The 18,250-nt window shown below is 43.7% G+C and overlaps 1 protein-coding gene across 41 annotated transcripts in view; it reads left to right on the top strand.

Annotated features, from left to right (window-relative positions):
- Nucleotides 1-18,250, top strand: part of ELAVL2 (ELAV like RNA binding protein 2) — a 157,567-nt gene that overhangs the window by 24,276 nt on the left and 115,041 nt on the right. For 10 of the 41 annotated variants that reach the window (XM_069474302.1, XM_069474295.1, XM_069474307.1 and 7 more), the window contains exon 1: nt 693-1,132. The exons of 7 other annotated variants lie outside the window; for them this stretch is intronic. Coding sequence is in view for 1 of the 34 variants with exons in the window: in XM_069474266.1 (XP_069330367.1) it covers nt 5,873-6,069 (197 nt within the window). In the remaining 33 variants the exon portion in view is untranslated. Of the gene's footprint in view, nt 1-692; nt 1,133-3,841; nt 4,208-4,432; nt 4,625-5,176; nt 5,366-5,695; nt 5,781-5,850; nt 6,070-18,250 lie in introns of those variants that run through there. 24 more of the 41 variants (XM_069474308.1, XM_069474304.1, XM_069474297.1 and 21 more) reach the window with 5 other exon arrangements.

The following is an 18,250-nucleotide window of genomic DNA, read 5'->3' as shown; positions in this document are numbered from 1 at the left end:
TTTGAGAGAGAGAGATCTGCAATATGTATATATTAAAATAGAGACAGACATACAATTGCCCAATATCTAATACAAAATACAGTACTGGAACACAAATTGAAAAAGGCATGCGAGCAAGTAATGGATGTACATTCATCCCTTTCACTCGGATCAAAGAGAAGGAGCTCTCAATGACTCATACATACCGGACAGAGAGTTTAATGTTATAAAGAAACATGCCATAGATGCAGCAGTGATGGCAAGGGAATGAATCTTTCTGAAGTAGAAAGACTTTAGATATAAGAAGATTGTGCCATATCGCAAACTCTGATAGTATAGCTCCAACCCTCCCACGTTGCTCTCTCCCCATTTCTTTTTGCTTCTTGCATTTCCCTTCGCCGCCAGTGTTAAGTGTGTACCTCCCCGCACAACTTACCTTGAAACGGGACTCCATTGAGCTCTCCAGAGTGACACAAGCTCCAAGCCAATCATATCACGCGGCTCTGCCTGGGCGGGCCCAATGGAAGCGTCTGAACCAATCAGGATCCTGGGGCGATGAGCAAGTTACGTTGTGGCGCGACTCGGCGTATACTTCCGCGCGTGCTGCCCGGGATAGGCGCCTGGCAGAGCAGCTGCACACACGGCAGTGCGGAGGCAGAGAAGGGGTTGGTGATACGGTGCTATAAATCTGTGGTCCAGTCCACCTCCCTTTTAAGACGTTCTCCCCCCTTATTTCTGTTCTCACTTAGAGATGCAGCAGCTTACTCCTGTAGCGACCTACTAAAAAGCAACAAGGAGAAAGACATCGTCTTTTTGAAAAAACGTTCTTTCGTCTCTTTTCTTTGTTCCTTGGTTTGTTTTTCTTGCCCCTTTTTGTTTAGTTGAACGGCTATAGGAGGGTAGTCTCTCCGTCTTTTTAAACTCTCTTTTTTAAGTTTTCCCTCCCCTTTCATATTTTTTTTTTCGCCATTTCTTTTAGCATTGGACTTCGGGGTCGAAATCATTTCTTTTTATTTGCTTCTTTTAAGCCGAGCACAGTTTAGGTTTCGTGCTGTCTTAAGAGAACTATCCAGCAGCTTCTTGCTCATCCTTATTGGGAGAACTGCACCGTTACTTTAAAAACACACATACACAAAAACCTTAAGGGAGAAAGGTAAGTTTCGGTTTGGTTTCTTTAATCATTAGTTGCAGCGATGCGCTGGCAAACCCAGACAACCTGTAAGTGAGCGGAATACAGAATATGAAGTTAATTGCACATGTTTATCTCATTTCAAAGCTACTGTTCTGCTTTTTAATTCTAGAGAGCTATATACTAAAAGACGGTGGACGCATGCTTAACGTACTGAATATTCGCAAATGTCAATGGCAGAAACTTGAATGGTAAATGTGGCCAGGGTAAAGCAGGGGTACAAGGGGAGGCTAGATGTTGAGAGAGCTTCGGGATTGAGAGTGGAAGTTCATTTCGTGGGAAGAGAGGGATAACTTGGGTGTTGGGGGATGCATGCCTCTACTTTCGCAAAGCCACGGAAGGACCGGAGAGGCTTTAGTATCATTAAGGGGAATCAGAAGCCTGGACCTGCAGATTAGACCAGCCGAAACCTCAGGCTTAATTGCATTAACCAGATAGCATGTGCTAGGGCGATGGGATTGCCGGATGGAATTTAGATGCCGCACCAGGCAGCGAGTTGTAGTAGACTGAAAAAAGTACATGCCGCCTGAGGGCTGGGGCTGGGCTGCGGCTGGGGCGGTTAGAAGCTGTCAAAACTCATCATTGTGTACGGGGCTTTACTTCACGGACTCCAATTACCGTAGTTCAGTTTTAAAAGAAGATAGCCAATTTGGGGCCGAATTCTTAAGCCTGTACCGGATATGAGGTTCCCTTTGTTCAGAAAAGCGTAAATAAGATCCTTGGAGCTGTGTCTGTGAAGTGGCGGCTGCCTGGGAGGCTCGCTGTGCTGGGCGCTGGGAAGTGGATTCCAAGCTCTGTCCTTGGTCCTACGCGGCTGACTTCGCCTTCGGGGTGAGGGGGAACCCCTTCGCAGCCGCGAGGCTTCGCAGCCGCCCCAGGAGCCAACTCGGCCACGTAGCCCTCACCCCCTCCTTGCCTCTCCCCCTTCGTCGAATAGCTATTGTTAAACTGACGCCGGGAGAAAGATGGTTGGGGAAGAGAAGCTGGGCAGACAGGCATACGCTTCATTTTAACTTTTGTGATTTCTCAGGGTTTAGGAGAAACCAGCTGGCTTTCTACTGCGAAAGGGAGAATCCAGGGTAGATGTGGGAAAGGGGGAGGATGTTTGCGGGGCAGGCAGGGTGGAGGCAGTGGTGGTGGCGGCGGAACGATGCTAGCTTTGCCATAGAGAAGTTTAAATTGTTGGCACGAGAGGGGAGAGTGTGTGGGTGAGTGTGTGCGTGAGAGCGCCCGTGTGGGGCTTGAGAGGCAGATATGGGGAAAAGGTACAAAGCCGGCTTGGGTTAATGTCTCGCTGCTCTCCACCCCACCCACCCTCCGGGTTCGAAAAGCCAGCGCACCGCCAGCTTCCCTGGACTCGACTCTGCTATGGGGTGGGGTGGAGGGGGGTAGGGGCTACGGATGGCAAGGTGCTAGTGCCCACCATGGGAGCTCCGCAGCGGACAGGACCTCGCGTGGCCATTGTTGCTTAATTTATGCCCAGCACGTTGTTACGTACCCACCTATTTCACGTCTGTAAAGAATTAATACGAGAGCTATACAACTGTGGCAAATTGGAGGTTGGATACATTCCTCGTTTTCCATTTTCACGTACCGGTTAGCAAAACTGATGCTGAGACTGAGTATTTTCTCTCGTAATTACCAGCTGCAGGTCTGGTTTTATTGTGGCGAGGGTGAGAGAAATAGCCAACCATTTAGTATTTACTGAGCACTGCTGGACGGGGATGGATGTCTCTTGTACTTTCTCCCCGAAATGCATGGATTCTCTCCCCTCCCCCACTCATGTACAAACACTCGGGTTAGTTAAGATCGCAAACCTTCAGCCCTTCGCCACACACTATTATACCCATCCTTTGGATGGTGGTGGTGGCGGGGAGATGAGTACGTTTTATTTCCAAGGCCTACACTATTAACTGCAACCTAAAACACATAGGCTTAAAATGAAATGGAAAAAAAGTACAGAGCAGACAATAGTAACCCAAGAAATCATTTTCCTAATTGAAAATCAATTCCTGAAGTTCAGGAAAAGGGTGTTCGCGTTTTTGGGGAACAGAAAGGTAGGATATCTGTTTGGACCCACAAGACTTCCCTGTAATATGGCTTCTTAAATGGGACATTTGAAAGATTTGTCAGAATTTGAACAAATAAGTCCGCAAAAAAGAAAATGTTGAGTGTTCCCAAGTCGCCTTTTATGGGGTTAAAAAAAATTTAAAAAACTATCTCCCTTAGTTATTGCTGTCATTCCCTGAGTCTGTCTTACAGAAGACACTTCTGCTTTGCTTTCCCTCTTTTAACCAAGTGCCTGGGCACCCCGTTTTATAAAGCTACCTGATCTGGAGTTCGCCACGCAAACGCTACGATCGTGGGCAGAAGTGGTTTGGAAGACTCGGGGAACTCTGTTGAGAGGTCTCCCGTAACTTCAAGAAGTCAGATTCAGAAACTAGGGCGTAGGGCGTTGTAACAGTTTTAGGCTTGGGTTGACCAACTAGGTAGGCCCATTTTCACCTAACGTTTGGAAACGGGTATTCTTAGCAATTCTGCACGCCTGGGATGGGAATATTACAATTAACTGTTTAGAGGGAGGTCAAAGAGGCGCAGGCGCTATGAGCGGTTTTCCCCAGGAACCCGTACAAAGTCAATTAAGGTCATCTAATTACAAATCGGATTTGGGGTGACACAGAAATGCTACTATAGAATCAATTAGCTATTTCCAATGTCCCCAGTCTGGGTCCCCCAAATTCAGGGATGGCCTGTCTCCATTTTGACCGTGTTTGAGCCCTCTACTTTACTAAGCTGATTTGACTTCGCCATAGAGGGCAAATTTGCCTCCCCCACCCCCGCCCTGGGTTAGACGAGTCCTCTCGCTTCCCCACTCCCCGCCCCGCCCGTCGCGTGGGGGCGGGGAGCTCTGGGCGCCCTTAGCGGACCTTGCTGCATCAAACCCGCATCATGCCCTTGAAGCTGTAACCTCGGTCACGTTCTTGCGGCGACTCAGTCGCCCACTGCTCAGTTCCTTTCTCTTACCTCCTGCGATTTCAGGTAGGTATGACAGGTGGTATTTTTAAAGATAGTTTTTTTAGGGAGAAGGATTAAAACGGAAGCGTTTGCAATGAAAAAAAAAAAAAAAAACCCACCACGACAGGTGCGCTTATAATTAAGCGGCCAAGCAGGTGTAAAAACGTGCTCCCGCTGCGTGGCTCCGGGGTCGGTTTTGACTCCTAATCGTGGGGCCGGGTCTGAGGACAAGCACAGGTGTTTCTGCGGGAAAAGGGATTGAGCTCGGCGAGGGGGCGGGCCCAGGCAAGGCAGCGGTGGGACGCCCCCTCGGTGAAGAGTTGGCCATTTCGGGGCTTGCGTGGGGGGCGTTGGAAGGATGCGGCTAGCGGCAGGCGCTTGCATAGTCGAGTGCAGGATTTCCTACTTTGCGTTTGAAGCAGAGTATAGCACCTCGCACAGGTACTGCGGGCTTATTCAAACGTCAGATTCCATCCAGCAAGGCAGGGAGGGGCAGCGGGGGCTAAGCCTTTAGTTTTCCCTCAAGGGACAGAACCCCTTTGGCTGTGAATAGGGGGAAAAAGAGCCTTTTAACTTTGCTTGCGACATATGTGTGTGTGTGTGTGTGTATGTATATATATTTGATACACACACATATATATATCAAAGTAACCCCCGCGCTGGCCACTCTGACTCCCCGTTAGCGCCCGAAGCCTCGGGGTTTGCAAACTTGCACCTGGAATCGGCCGTGTCTGGGCGCGCCACGCTCTCCGCGCGGTCCAGGGAAACCTTGTCGGGGAGTCTGGTAGGAATGGGAAACACAGAGGGACGGAGCTGACCGGCCGCTGCCCAGCGTCTACCCGCAGGCACCGACCCGCGGGGCGGCGGGGCAGGGCACGCGCCGGCGGCGGCCGCGGCGCCGCGAACTCGCCGCCGGCCCCGCCTCCTGGCGGTCTTCCAAGCAAGCCCCTCCTCCCTGCCCCGCTACAAACGGCGGGACCGCGGCGCCCGGGCGTCACTGAGGCAGCAGCCGGCCGGGTGAGGAGGGCGGTCGCCGGCGCGGGTGGGGCGGAGGTTCCGCCGGGTTCCAGTCCGCCTTCCCGCCGCCGCCTCTCCGCGGAGCTTGCCTGGAGCGACTCCTCCGCGGCTGTGCTGACGGCCAGCGGCACGAGCCGTAGTAGCTGCAGCTCCGAGTCACAGCAGGCAAGTGCGGGGGGCGTAGGGGTGGGGGCGGGGACGGCGGCCGCGCCTTGCCTTGCTCTGCCCCTGGTTCTTTTTGGACGCCGAGGCTCAGGGCTGTGCGCGTCCCCGCAGCGCCTCGCTGGAGCGGGGGAGGTCCGGCCTCGCCTCGCCCGTAGTCCTTGTCCGAGCTCAGGGCGGGAATGCTGGTGGGGGCGGCGGAGGTTGTGCCCGCGAAGTTCCTAGAGCTCGGCCCCTTGCGGCGGGAGTGGAGGGAATTGGGCGCCTTGGGAGGTGGCACCGCCTCTCCCGTGGGCACAAGCAGGTTGGGGGTGGCGAGAGCCGAGCGGGGCCAGTCGCGCCAGGCAGCGTGCACGGGCGTGGACGTGCCTGGGTATAGCCGCGTGTAGCGCGAGAAGGAAACTGCGCCGAGACGCAGGTGAGTGTATTGGAGGGAAAGTGGGGGAGGGGGCTTTTTTAGAAAAAGGGCAAGATTCCTGTGGTGGACTGGCAACCCCGCCTTGTGGGAGGATGTGTGCACTGGGTTCTGCCGAACACACCGGGGTGGTGTCTGGTGTATGCCCACTTGGTACGGCGCCTCCTCGCGCACGGTTCTTGGAGCTCTCCGGGCGTCTGGAGACTTGCAGCGGCCACGCTGTGTGCGGAGGTGGCATGGGGCCGTGGTTGCCCGGAGCAGGAGCAATGATCGTTCTCCTCGCGCGTGTTAGGTGAGGCCGGGCGCGGCCGCGCGAGGTCGCAGCTCGCGGTCACATCCCGTGTTTGCGCGCGAGCGGTGCGCTGCGCGGGAAGCGCGGGCGCTTTGCCGGGTGAGGCAGGGTCTGGGATTTAAGCTCGCTCGCCGTGCTTGCGGCAGCTGCTCCTCCAGCTCTGCCAGTGCGCGGACGTGTGTGCGTGCATTGGTGAGATTGGTGGAGCCGGGCGGGCCAGCCTTGGTTTACCGGCAGGTGCTCCTTCAGTGGCGGTGACAATGACCAGCCAACAGTCTTAACACAGCGTTTCCTTAAAAGCCTACTTGTTATCTCGAGGGCCAGAGTGCAAAACCATGCCTCTAGACGTGAGCTAGGAGCATGGAGTTGTAGCGGTCCAGATGGTCATTTAGAATTGTGTGCATATTTAAAGACCATCTTTATGATAAAAATTTTCATCTCCTGTCGTCTCTCTGCATTTTCTGAAAATGTAGGAAAAGGATTTGCTACCGGGTATCTACTCTCCATTATTCCCTCCCCCAAAGAACTGTGCTTAGCAATGCCAAAATGTAATACTTCTGGCAAGGTCAAAAGAGCTTTTTAAAACTTAATTTTCTGGTGGTCCTATCCTTATTAATTCTGTGTTGATAAAAATGTAGCTCAGCCTCAAAACTTATGTCAGATAAGTCCATTTAAAACCATTCAGATACCAGATGGGGTGCAATTTCCCCATCCCCTCAAGTAAAATCTGTTTGAAATACTGTTCAGTTGCCCTTGAAGACAATTTTCCCAGCCATTTTCCCAGAGTCGTTTGAATTTCCCATTTGTGCTAAGGTTGTGCTTTCTTGCGGAAGCTGACCTGGAGTCTCCATTTTGGTGAACGAGTGGAAAAGCTGCCCTGGATCTACTTTCTCTTCTGGACCTTTGGTTGTAGAAATAGTGATTTGCTGGATGGATCTGAATGTTACTGCAGTTGTTTTCGGGCCATTCTTTATAGGAGGTTTGTAGCGAAGTTAATTTAACACTGCTCAGATTGGGGTGGAGGAGGGTATACTTAGGGGAAGATCTCTTGCAAATTGAGGAGAGGGAAAGAAGAAGACATCTGGAAGATAATGGCTGGAATGGGGAAGAAAAAATTCAATTATGAAAAAACACATTACATCCAATTTTCTGTGATTCCTCTCCCTTCCTCCCCCGCCCTTCTTGAGGGAGTATTTTTGTTTTTGTGATTAAAACTGGTCCCTTGTTGCCTATTTGGGTAACTTTGTACTGCCACCTTTTGGGGAATGAGTTTTGTCCTCCCCATTAAAGACAGAACCTTAGGTGTTTAAGCCCTTCCCTCCCTCCTTGTCTTTAGGTGTTTCCTCTCCTGTGTAGTGTATGCTTTTGGGAACATGTCACTTAAGCTCTTTTCAGCTGCCCATGTTCTTTCCCGTGGTTCAAGAGAATTTAATGTCTGGGATACACTCCTTGTAGAACAAGTACCCAATGCCGGTCAGTGTCTGCCAGTCCACCTGTTATTAATATTTACTGCAGAACCTTATTTTCCTTCTCTAGGCTCAAAATGTGTTAGTTGTTAGAGTTCCGTTTTGGTGTTGGTTTGTTCTGGTTAACACTTCACCAGAGAAACAAGGACCTTCTGTCCCAGTTTCTGGGGCTTTAGTTAAGACCTAGCTCCCAGTAGGTTAAATAAACAGTGCTGTGGTATTTCTACTACCCTGTGCCTAGGACTAGCCTTTTGGTTCTTGGTACATATTTGGTTCTTTGTACATAGGCTTTCCTGGCTAAATCCTTATAACCAACTGTTGTTCTCAGCTCTTCCAGCCTTGGGGTCTTATGTAAAAATAATGCCCCTCCCACCCCACCTTTCTTTTCTATTCTAGAAGCAAGTCTCAAGTTCTCTTTAAGGACATAGCAAAGCCATCCAGAATACCCTGACTTCCAAGCTGGGAATTAACCTTTTCTTTCTCTTTGCTGGAAATTTTTTTCTTTCTTTCTTTCTTTTTTTTTTTAAACCTGTGACGCTTTTCTCAGGCATTAGCATGGCACAAGAGCACCACAGTGGCATGTTACACTTCATGGTCTTTTTCCCCAGAGGGCTGGATACTCAGAAATAGCTTGTCAAGTCAGACTTTACCATTCACCTTTTTGATCGCCCGTTTGCACAGTAGAGTAAGTTCTTTTGCTTTTTGACTTACTAAATCTAGCAAGTCATCACATTCTTATCACCATGTTTATCACTCACAAGGTTTATTTGGAAATGAGAGGCCAGATAGAGATGGGTCGTGTTTACTTAGCTTGGTCTGGTGACATTTTTAGTGGCATTGTGAGGAGGCTGGATAGGTAGGGTGGTGCTGGGCCTGGGTGGTATGCCACCCTGTGGAAAACCTTCCCATAGCAGTCCACCCCTGCTCTTTGTTTACTTTGATAGATATTCACGCAGGGCTGCATTATGGGTCTGGGACTTGTGCATTTGCACACTTTCCTCCATCTTGAAATTCTTAAGAATTTTTGGACAAGGGTACCCTGCGTTTTCATTTTGCACTGGGATCCACAGATGTAGCTTATCCTGGTTAGGTGCGTTCCCACTTGTTAATACTTAGCTGCCGGTATTGCTGCTTTGTCGATACATAACAGAACTGTTTGAAAGCTTTATGCTCTGGTGATACCACGCCCGACTCGTGAATTAACTCTATGGAGGACATCAAATGTGTCGAGTGTTCATTTGTTTTGGCTGGTTTCAGTTTACAGATGTGGAGGTCTTCACTGGTTCTGGTTTTTCATAGGACTCACATATTGTAGTTTAATGCCAAATCCACTGTTTTGTATATTTTAATTTGGGAAGAACATTTATTGTATATTTATTTGGTTCAAGATACTAGATGGTTTATAGCACTAGTTGATTATTCTTTCTGGATTTCAAATAATGTAAATCTGCTAAGCAGAAACAGAAGGCACTTAAGCTTGAAAGGCAATATTTGTTTTAAGGCTTTTGTGTATTAAAAGATACATGTTTTGTTATGGTTTAAATGGTAAATTTAGGAACCTGAAATAAAAGTAGAACTATAGTAAAATTGAACACATTTGTCTTTCACCTTACGTAATGGGCATCATAACTCTCATTTTAGTAAGGTCATGAAGAGAGTTTATTTCAAGGGAAGTTGATTTTCTATGTCTCTAGTCTTGTATTCCATCGTATAAAACATGAGTCTTGTGTGAGCAACACTGTGCTAGGTGCATCTTCCCCTTTGATTCCAATAATAAGTTTCTGGAGATTGGTTTTCATAAAAACATCTATTTTTGGAAAGGGTGTTATTTTTCCAGAGCTATGGGTTAGGCTTTCAGTGATGCTTTTAATGGCATGTTTCCCTTTTGAATGTTGCTGAATACTTTTGTGTGATAATAGATATGTTTTACTTGTAAGAAATCTTCATGCAGAGAAGGATAGTGACTTTGGGGAGAGGTAGAAGAGGTAAAATAACCAAGAATGTCGTAAGAATAGGTGGCAGTTTGTAGGTTGTCTTGTTAATGTTTTTTTTCTTTTTTTTAACTTGCAGTTTGTTAGTATACCTCTATATTACAAATTTCCATTATGTCAGTTTATGACTGGAAATGCTTAGCAAATAACGGTTGACAGGCAAAACCCTTTTCCACTTTAAAAATTCCTTATTTAAAAAAAGAAATTGACAAATTTTTCAGTAGACTTATTTATTGTGAAACAGTTATAGTAGGTTGTTTTTTTCTTTTTAAAAACATGTTGAAGGTTTTTCTTTAGTACCAGGTACAATTTGGTTGATGTCCCTATGTTAGGTTGATGTCCTTAATTCCTAGATTAGACAAAGGAATAATATGTAGGTTGATATATATTTTTCCCTTGTCTAATACAGATGCTCCTCAACTTACAGATGCTTCTCGATAAACCCATTGTACATTGAAAATATTAAGTTAAAAATGCATTTACTACAACTAACCTACTGTATAGTCATAGCTTAGCCTCGCCTACCTCAAACATCCTTAGAACGCTTACATTAGCCTGCAGTTGGGCAATATCATCTGACAACACTGTGCACTGTAGAGTGTCTGTTGTTTACTCTCCTGATCTCTTAGCTGACTGGGGGCTGAGGCTCCCTGCCTCTGCCCAGAATGGCAAGAAAGTATTTTACCACATACTGCTAGCCCAGGAAGAGATAAAAATTTAAAATGATTCCTCTTGAATACATAACACTTTTGCACCATCCGTCATAAAATCAAAATAAGTTGCACCATCATAAGTTGGGGACTATCAGTAGTGATACATTAATACCAGGCTTTTTCCCTTGACTTAGAAAAAGTTTGTGTGATAAAAAGGAAATTTATATTCTAAATGACTAGCTTTTCTTTTCCTCCAGAATTTTGTTATTGTGAGGTGTTCATTATCAGAAATTTCAGCAACTTTAAAGACTGTATTAATAGAATATCACAAAAATCCTTATCTTATAAATATCAAACTGATAAACTTCTTTCAAGGTGAGTTTTATTTTATATCATTTCTTTCTTTTTTTCTTTTTTCTTTTTTTACTTAAAGCTTCATTAGACACTTTCTTAACTGATTTTATTTCCTTATGAGTATAAGGGGTGATAGTTGTTTTGGCATTTTTAGCTTTCCTGTGTTTCCTTATTGCGGAGTCATTGTAAAATTGAAACTACTTGTTAGTATTGAGGGGTGTGAGTCTCTGAGCATCTAAAGAAATATACACAAATATATACAGACATTCCCATACAGTTTTTACCGTCTTGCCTTCTGAAACAAAAAGTGTTAAAATAAGGTTCTTTTTGGGAAATAGAACTTAGGCGATACTAGTTTTCTTAAAATTATGAGAGGAGGACAAAGGCATGCAGATTAGTTCTTGTCCCCTGTTGAGTTACCCATATAGGCCTTTAGCTTTCTTCCAATGACTGTAAGCTTGCCTGTCTTGCTCAGAGTTTTAAAATCCATTTCTGTTTTTGTAAACAAATATTACACATGTAAGGTCTTATGAGCCCAGTGCTGCCAGTTTATCTGCTGAGTTGTCTCGTCTCAGTAGATTTAGTCATTTAGGTTCAAATTCTTAATTTAGCAGAGCCAGGTGGAAGTTTGATATTATGAGCATCTGATTTTGGCTCAATTGCCTATGTCCTTGGTTTCGTAACCTTTTTTGTGTGTATAAGATCTCACCCTCCCCATCTCAAGGACTGAGTAAAGATGAGCGTATTGAAGCACAAGATTTTTGGCAGTGAAATGACAATTTGTCCAGAATTGGAAAGGTGGTAATGGGTGGTCCCCATAGATTAGTTTTATGTTTTTGCCTTTCAGAGTATTATTATGAACCATTTTTAGTGATTCTTTATAACATACCATCATATGTATATTTTTGCTATGGAGGAAAAGATAAATCCCAAGCTGCAGGGAGGATTTGGGAGAATTGTGACTTTGAACATTTCAGTATGGAAATAGATATATTTATATCTATGATGATGGATCTTGGAAGGAAAGTTTAAAATGCATTTTCCTTGAAAATATAAATAATGCTGAAAGATTACATATGAGATTATGAGAATTTAGCCAGCTAACATTCCAGGAATATAAATTTCTTAATTTAAATTTTCCATATTTTTTCAGTGAAAAGTCAGATTTTTAATTTTAACCATTTATGTTAAAATAATCAGTCCATATTTTTCCTGATTTTTTTTTCCCTTGCTTTGAATTTTGTTTAATCTCTTGTCAAGGATCTATTCCTATATATCACAAAGTGGAGTTTACACAGAAATACATTTTTTTCTGCTTGTTTCAATACCTTCTCACCACTCTAACTGAAAAGTCTTTGATGGATGCCCTGTCAAGTAAGTTATTGGAAATTGCTCACTTGTTCAGTTTTTAAAGGATGTTTAACACTTTTTTATTCTTTAGGCATCATTTGTGTATACCAGATGTATAGGAGATATTTCTCAAAGCAAATAAATCATGGTGTATTTCAAAATAAATTTAGTGAATTGAGTAAGGTGGGGAAAATATTCCTGGAGCTGACTGTACTTGATCTTTAGTTTTCTTTGAGCTTCTTTTCAAAAGTGAGTTTTTTCTATTTCACTGATATTGCTGCTTTCCTGGAGGTTCCTCTGGTGACATGGGGGGAGGGGTCACCCACCATTATTGCAGAGCTATGTAGAATGTGTTAAATATACATTTATTATAGAGTGAACAAGTTCTTGTAACTTATTCCCAGGTGAGGCCTAGTTCTGTAAGAGTTTATTCCACACTACTTTCTCTCTCCTTAGTGCTATTTACTGATTGCTGGCTTATTTTGTTTAAACCCTTGAGGTTCTTCCTGGCCTATGGCTGTGAATGACTCATGAACTTTTCCCGAATACCAGGTCATCAGTGATTTTGACTTTCAACCCTTCCTTTCTCCATTGTCTCTGCAAGGAACTTGGAACTATCCACAACCTTCCTCTCCTCTTTGTGATGCCTCTCTGCTTGCCCTCTGTCCCTTGTTTATCCTTTTAGCCCTCTGCTAGTTTTACTTCTAGTCCTGGTAATTCCAGGTCAGGTGCAACCTACGCACCTGTCTCTTTTTCTTATCCTGCTTGTACTTTTGCATTGGCTCTTATGCATTTTGTACATTGTACTCACTGAAGAATATCTTCTGTGACCGAGTGAATCACTGCCATCAGAGAAATGGGTATCAATGGACAAATCTTTTGTGCCGTAGGTACAAAAGTGTGGCCTTTGGGCTGCGTAGGGCCTGTAGGTTTTTTGATTGGCCCAAACTGTGTTTTAAAAAGTTGTGAATTGTTGATTTAGGATTGGGAAATAGCATATAAAGATCTAGAGCCAAATGTCTTGCCTCTTGAAAAATTGGAAGGATGGAGCAACATTGAGCCCACATTTATCATCTGTCCCCTTAAGATGAGGTTTGTTTCACTTTGGAATAAGTCACTAGAATAACCACTACTTAAGATGGTTTGTTTCACTTTGGAATAAGTCACTGCCTGGCCTTGGTGGGTATTTGAGTTCGGGAGTTTAATAAAACTATAGGAATTAAAAAGTTTACTCAAATATAAAGACAAAGACAGTTCTAAAGATTTTATATTCTTTTGATTTTTTGTATTTGCAGATGTTTGAATCATGTTAAATTACTCCTTACAAATTTAGATCTTATGGTCTCCCTCAGTTAGAGAAGTTTTGTCTTGGGCCTCTCCTTCCTTAACCCCTTGTTGCAAAACAGTTTCTCCTTATTTTACAAAGTGTGCTTCCATTAGCATATCTTACCTTTTTTCTCCTGGAATTTTAGACATGTCTCCAGTGGGAGTGGGGTTTTCTCCCTGCCAGTTGCCTGCTTCTATTTCCGATGCTTCAGGGTCAGCACAGTTGCTTGGTGCTGTGAAAATGAAGCACAGTTGCTTGGTGCTGTGAAAACTAATAGGATGTTACGAGCTGTTTAAAAGCACCCCCCTGGCCTACCTGCTAACCTCATTGCTGATGGTGTCAGCTTATAAAAGACATTCTCCCCTCAGATTGCTGTAAAAGGGACATGATATGAGAGGCTACCAGGTGTGAGGTTTGTGTGTGTGTTGTTTCTCTCCCTTCCCTTCCCTTTTTTTTTTTTTTTATTTTCTTCAATTTTCCGCATCTGTAGAAGCAGCAGGGCAGCTTTAGCAAAGCTCTCTCCCATGTGTGCAGCAGAGTAGGCTGATGCGCCAGCAGAAGTAGAAAGAAGCTCCACATGTCATGTTTGGACCAATGCTGTAATTTTATTTTACAATAAGGAAGGTAGATATTATTAATCTACTCCTGAGCATAATAGCACGATTTGAATAGTGGAGAGCAACTTTGGTGTGTGTTAACGTCTATTGAGATGAATACAGATGAATGCTAAGTAGGTAGAAAATGTCAGTGTAGAGCCTTCCTTTTAGTGACTTTAAGCACTTACATTTCTAGTTAACTTTTTGCTCATCCTGGCAAACAGATATGAAGATCTGTTTTATCAATCTAGCATTAATGTAGCTTCTGAGGATGCACCAATGCCCATAAAGCCCTGCTCTCCTGGAAGCCACTTGAGCTAGGCCAGTTATAACGATGAATCAGAATGTGTCCCCGTATTGAACATCTTAGCAAAACTCTTCAGAATAATAGGAGCTTAATGTTGGCACTTTTAAAAATTGCCACAGTCTGCAGCCCAGTCAAAAAAAAAATTTTTTTTTTTGGATACTTGGGGAGGTGAGTAAAAGTGTATGCTTGCTTTAAAAAATGAATTTTGAATTAACTGTATTTTTAAAAAAAAATCATTGTAGATACACTCTGAACTTATTTTAAGAGGCACTTAAGAAATTCTTGGTACCAAGCATCTTCTATGATTACATGATTCTTTAGATGAATATGTTGCTTGTCTTTGGTGCTCCCTGCAGCATCTGGTTGAGGGGCCTCCAGGGTGTCTTAGTTATTGGGTGGGGGTGGAGAATTGAGTATCAGTAAAAACAAGCATGTTTTATCTCCCTGAAGATAGAGAATCATTCTCATGGAGCTTCTGTGTGGTAAGAATGACTTTGACATACGTGGTTTGGTAGTTTAACTTGGAATCTTAGACCTTTTCCAAATTAATCTGTGGTTTTTTTTTTTTTTTTTTTTTTTTTACAATTTTTCCTTATTAAGTTTTGTTAAAGGAGCTTAAAAAATGTCTTCAAGTTTTTGTATTGTGTTCATGTTCGGAAGCCTAGAATGTCTAATGATACTGTTTCATCACACTTCACTAAGTAGTAGATACTGAGAGAAGTGTATAAAATGTCCTCATCCTCATATTCCTTGGTCTGTCTGCTTTAGTGAGAGGGCAGAATATGACACTTAAAAAATCACATTCCTATCCACCACCACCCGAAGTTTAATATTAATAGTATAAACTGAGTGCTTGAGCAATTGTAGGGCATATCTCTGTAGTCTGGGTGCTGAGATCAGGTCAGGTTGTTGCATATTGCTTTGGAGACAGGAGTGTGGCTTTTCTTGGTCCATTTTGTATATTTATTTGCTTTGTTTTTGTGTCTTGTTCCTCCCCCCCTTCTTTCCATGTCATTTTTGTTCCTTTTTTTTTTTTTTTTTTTTTTTTTTTTTTGAGACAGAGTCTCACTCTGTTGCCTGGGCTAGAGTGCCATGGCATCAGCCCAGCTCACGGCAACCTCAAGCTCCTGGACTCAAGTGATCCTCCTCCCTCAGCCTCCCGAGTAGCTGGGACTACAGGCATGCGCCACCATGCCCAGCTAATTTTTTGTATATATTTTAGTTGTCCAACTAATTTCTTTCTATTTTTTTTTTTTAGTAGAGATGGGGGGGGGGGTCTCGCTCTTGCTAAGGCTGGTCTCAAGCTCCTGAGCTTAAACAATCCACCCTCCTTGGCCTCCCAGAGTGCTAGGATTACAGGTGTGAGCCACCGCGCCCGGCCTGTTCCTTTTGATTCTTTTGTGGTGTAAGTAACTATTCCCTGGTTTGCCAGGTGCCCAGTCACAGGTGAAAAATATTTATGCAAAACCTGCCAAGTTTTAAGTTGTGGCTGGAGAGACACTGTGACTATCTTAAGTCTGCTATTGTCCTAGAAGAATGGACTAAGGCACATGTATGTGAAACTACATGAAGCCCCAGCCTTTCCCCAGAAGTTTTATTCTCTCTGAAGCATTATATGCCAGCAGCCTCCTCTGGGTATAACATTTATTTTTCAAAACACCTAGGAAAAAGATAGAATGATTATAACATTTTTGATTCCCTTCCTCTTAGGAGTATAGTTGCAGGAGCAAGAAGCAAGTAACAGATCAGATGCTGGGATGCTATAAGAGCATTGATTTGCACCTTCTCCTTGAGTCTTCTTCATGCCTAACGGCCAGGTCCTGTGGGAGTGTGTGTTCTCTGGGCTTCTGACTGTAGCTTTCTCATGCCAGTTCTCAGTGTTCTCAGATTGGCCTGTTGCTTTTCTGCCTTCATGGCATTTACCATACATTTTTTCTTTAACATCTGAAAGATAATTGCATAGCTTATATGGCTGCAATATCGTCTTGATTTGCTGAAGGGGCTCATTCCCTCCATTGGAACTGGCTGTTTGGAGAATAATTTGTTTTCTGCTTCTTGGAATTTTTTTTTTTTCTTTTTCTTTCCCAAAGAGTTTGGGTGATCTATGAACATTGTTTTGTGGACAATAGAGGGAAAGTTTGATTTCATAGTGAATAACATAGTTTGTGATCTAGATAGGAAGACTGAAGAGATCTATTTTGGTTTTCCTTTTGTACAACTCCTAAAGTGACTTCTAAATTATTGTCTCTATGCAATTGGAGTAAGAAATTTTGTGTTCGACAGTCAATTTGGCAGTGTATTGGGATGCGGATGCAGGGAGCTGCCTTTTTCGTTGCTGACTGACTTTACTATTAGAAAGACAGAAAAATATGTGGAATCAGCAATTGCAGGTGGTGACCCACCCAAGATGATGGAACCAGCAGGAGCATTTCCTCCAGTAACGGTGGTGACACCTAGTGTTTGTCCCTAGAGAACCTTACCATAGCTCCCTGAGATAATCATTTTGTAGGCGAAGAAAATGAAGTTCAGAGGTCAGGTGGTTTGCTCAAGGATGCCACTGACAGAGTGGGGAAGTAGGACTCAGGTCTGACTCCTGCTTCTGTCCCTCTGTCCGTGGACTCCAGAATGATGTTCTTTCTACCTCTGGTAGTTCTGCTGGCTGTAGTTTAGATGGCTGAAATCAGAGACAGATCCAAGAGGCAGCTCAGCTTTAATGTTTGGAGAATGTCTTGCTTCTGTTACAGGTACTTTGTGATAAAATGGTGTGACTCCAGCAGCACCTGTATCTCAGCTTCAGGCCTAATTGTTTGGTTCCTCAGTTGGGGGTCTCTTGTACTAGGTTGTTTTGTTGCTTTGTTTTCTTTTGTACAGTTTCACCCCGGTCCCCGCAGCATTCCTAGGAGAATGCCCAGAACTTGTCCCTTAGTGCCAGGATTCTGACCTTGGATTATTTTAGGTTTGTGACTAGGTGACTTCTGGAAGTGATTCCATCACAGGCTGGCGTCTTTCTGATGCCAGCTGGCATCTTGACTTACAGGATTACTTTTTGGAACCATATGAAGTATGGATTGGTTATTTTTCTATAAGCAAGGAAATGAAGACAGTGTCTTCAGAATTATTTTAGGATACTGTTAACATCAAAAAAGAAGATTGAAATACTGTATGTTCTATTCCCAGTGAAAGTGACATTGAGATAACCCTGGCTTACTGTAGTAGTAAATTTCTAAGGAGTATTCTTTAAATTTGTTAGGTTTTTTTTTTTAAATGAATCTGTTCCAAATCTGGTGGACTTTCAGAAATAACCAGTAACAGAAAGTTTTAAGTAAAAAACATCTCAGTCAGGTGTTCAGTAGGATATATGATGTCCAAATTTGAATCAATAAAGTATCTATCCAGTGAAGATTGTTCTTGATTCACCTTTCTCCAGTAAGTTTTCAGATTCAACTTTGTGACAGTAAATTTTCTGCAACTTTACTGTCAGAAAAAATTGGTTGGAAGTAGATAAGGAAAAATACCAATTCAAGATAATCTTGTTTTTCCCTAGAAAGGGGCCATCTGCCTTGTTCGTTACTTTATCTCTCACCCCTCGTGTGCTTGTGGTAGAAATTCAGGAAATATTTGTTAAATTCACTTGAACACACTTACAAAGCTTGGACTAGAGATAATACTATAAAGAGTTAATATAGGCTGAGTGCAGTGGCTCATACCTGTGATCCTGGTACTTTGGGAGGACCAGCAGGAGGATCATTTGAGGCCAGGAGTTTGTGACCAGCCCGGGCAACAAGTGAGACCCTGTCTCTACAAAAAATTTAAAAATTAGCTGAGTGTGGTGATTGCATGCCTGTGGTTCTAGCTACTTAGGAGGCTGAGGCAGGAGGATCGCTTGAGGCCAGTAGTTGGAAGCTGCAGTGAGCTATGATCATGCCGCTGCACTCTAGTCTGGGCAACAGGGTGAGACCTTATATCTTAAAAAAAAAAAAAAAAGTTAATATATTATAGTACTTGTGACTGGTAATCAATTGAGAAAGTTATTTGCATCTGTAGGTAAATCATGAATAATAGGTGATCTTATTAGAATTTAAATCTCTACAAGGAAATTTTAGCAAAAAATACTGCTTTAATTAATATCTTATTTCC

Source organism: Eulemur rufifrons, chromosome 7 (genome assembly GCF_041146395.1).
Source record: "Eulemur rufifrons isolate Redbay chromosome 7, OSU_ERuf_1, whole genome shotgun sequence".
In the NCBI taxonomy this organism is placed as follows: Eukaryota; Metazoa; Chordata; class Mammalia; order Primates; family Lemuridae; genus Eulemur; species Eulemur rufifrons.
Note: the sequence above shows the minus strand (reverse complement) of the source record. Positions and strands in the feature narration are given on the sequence as shown.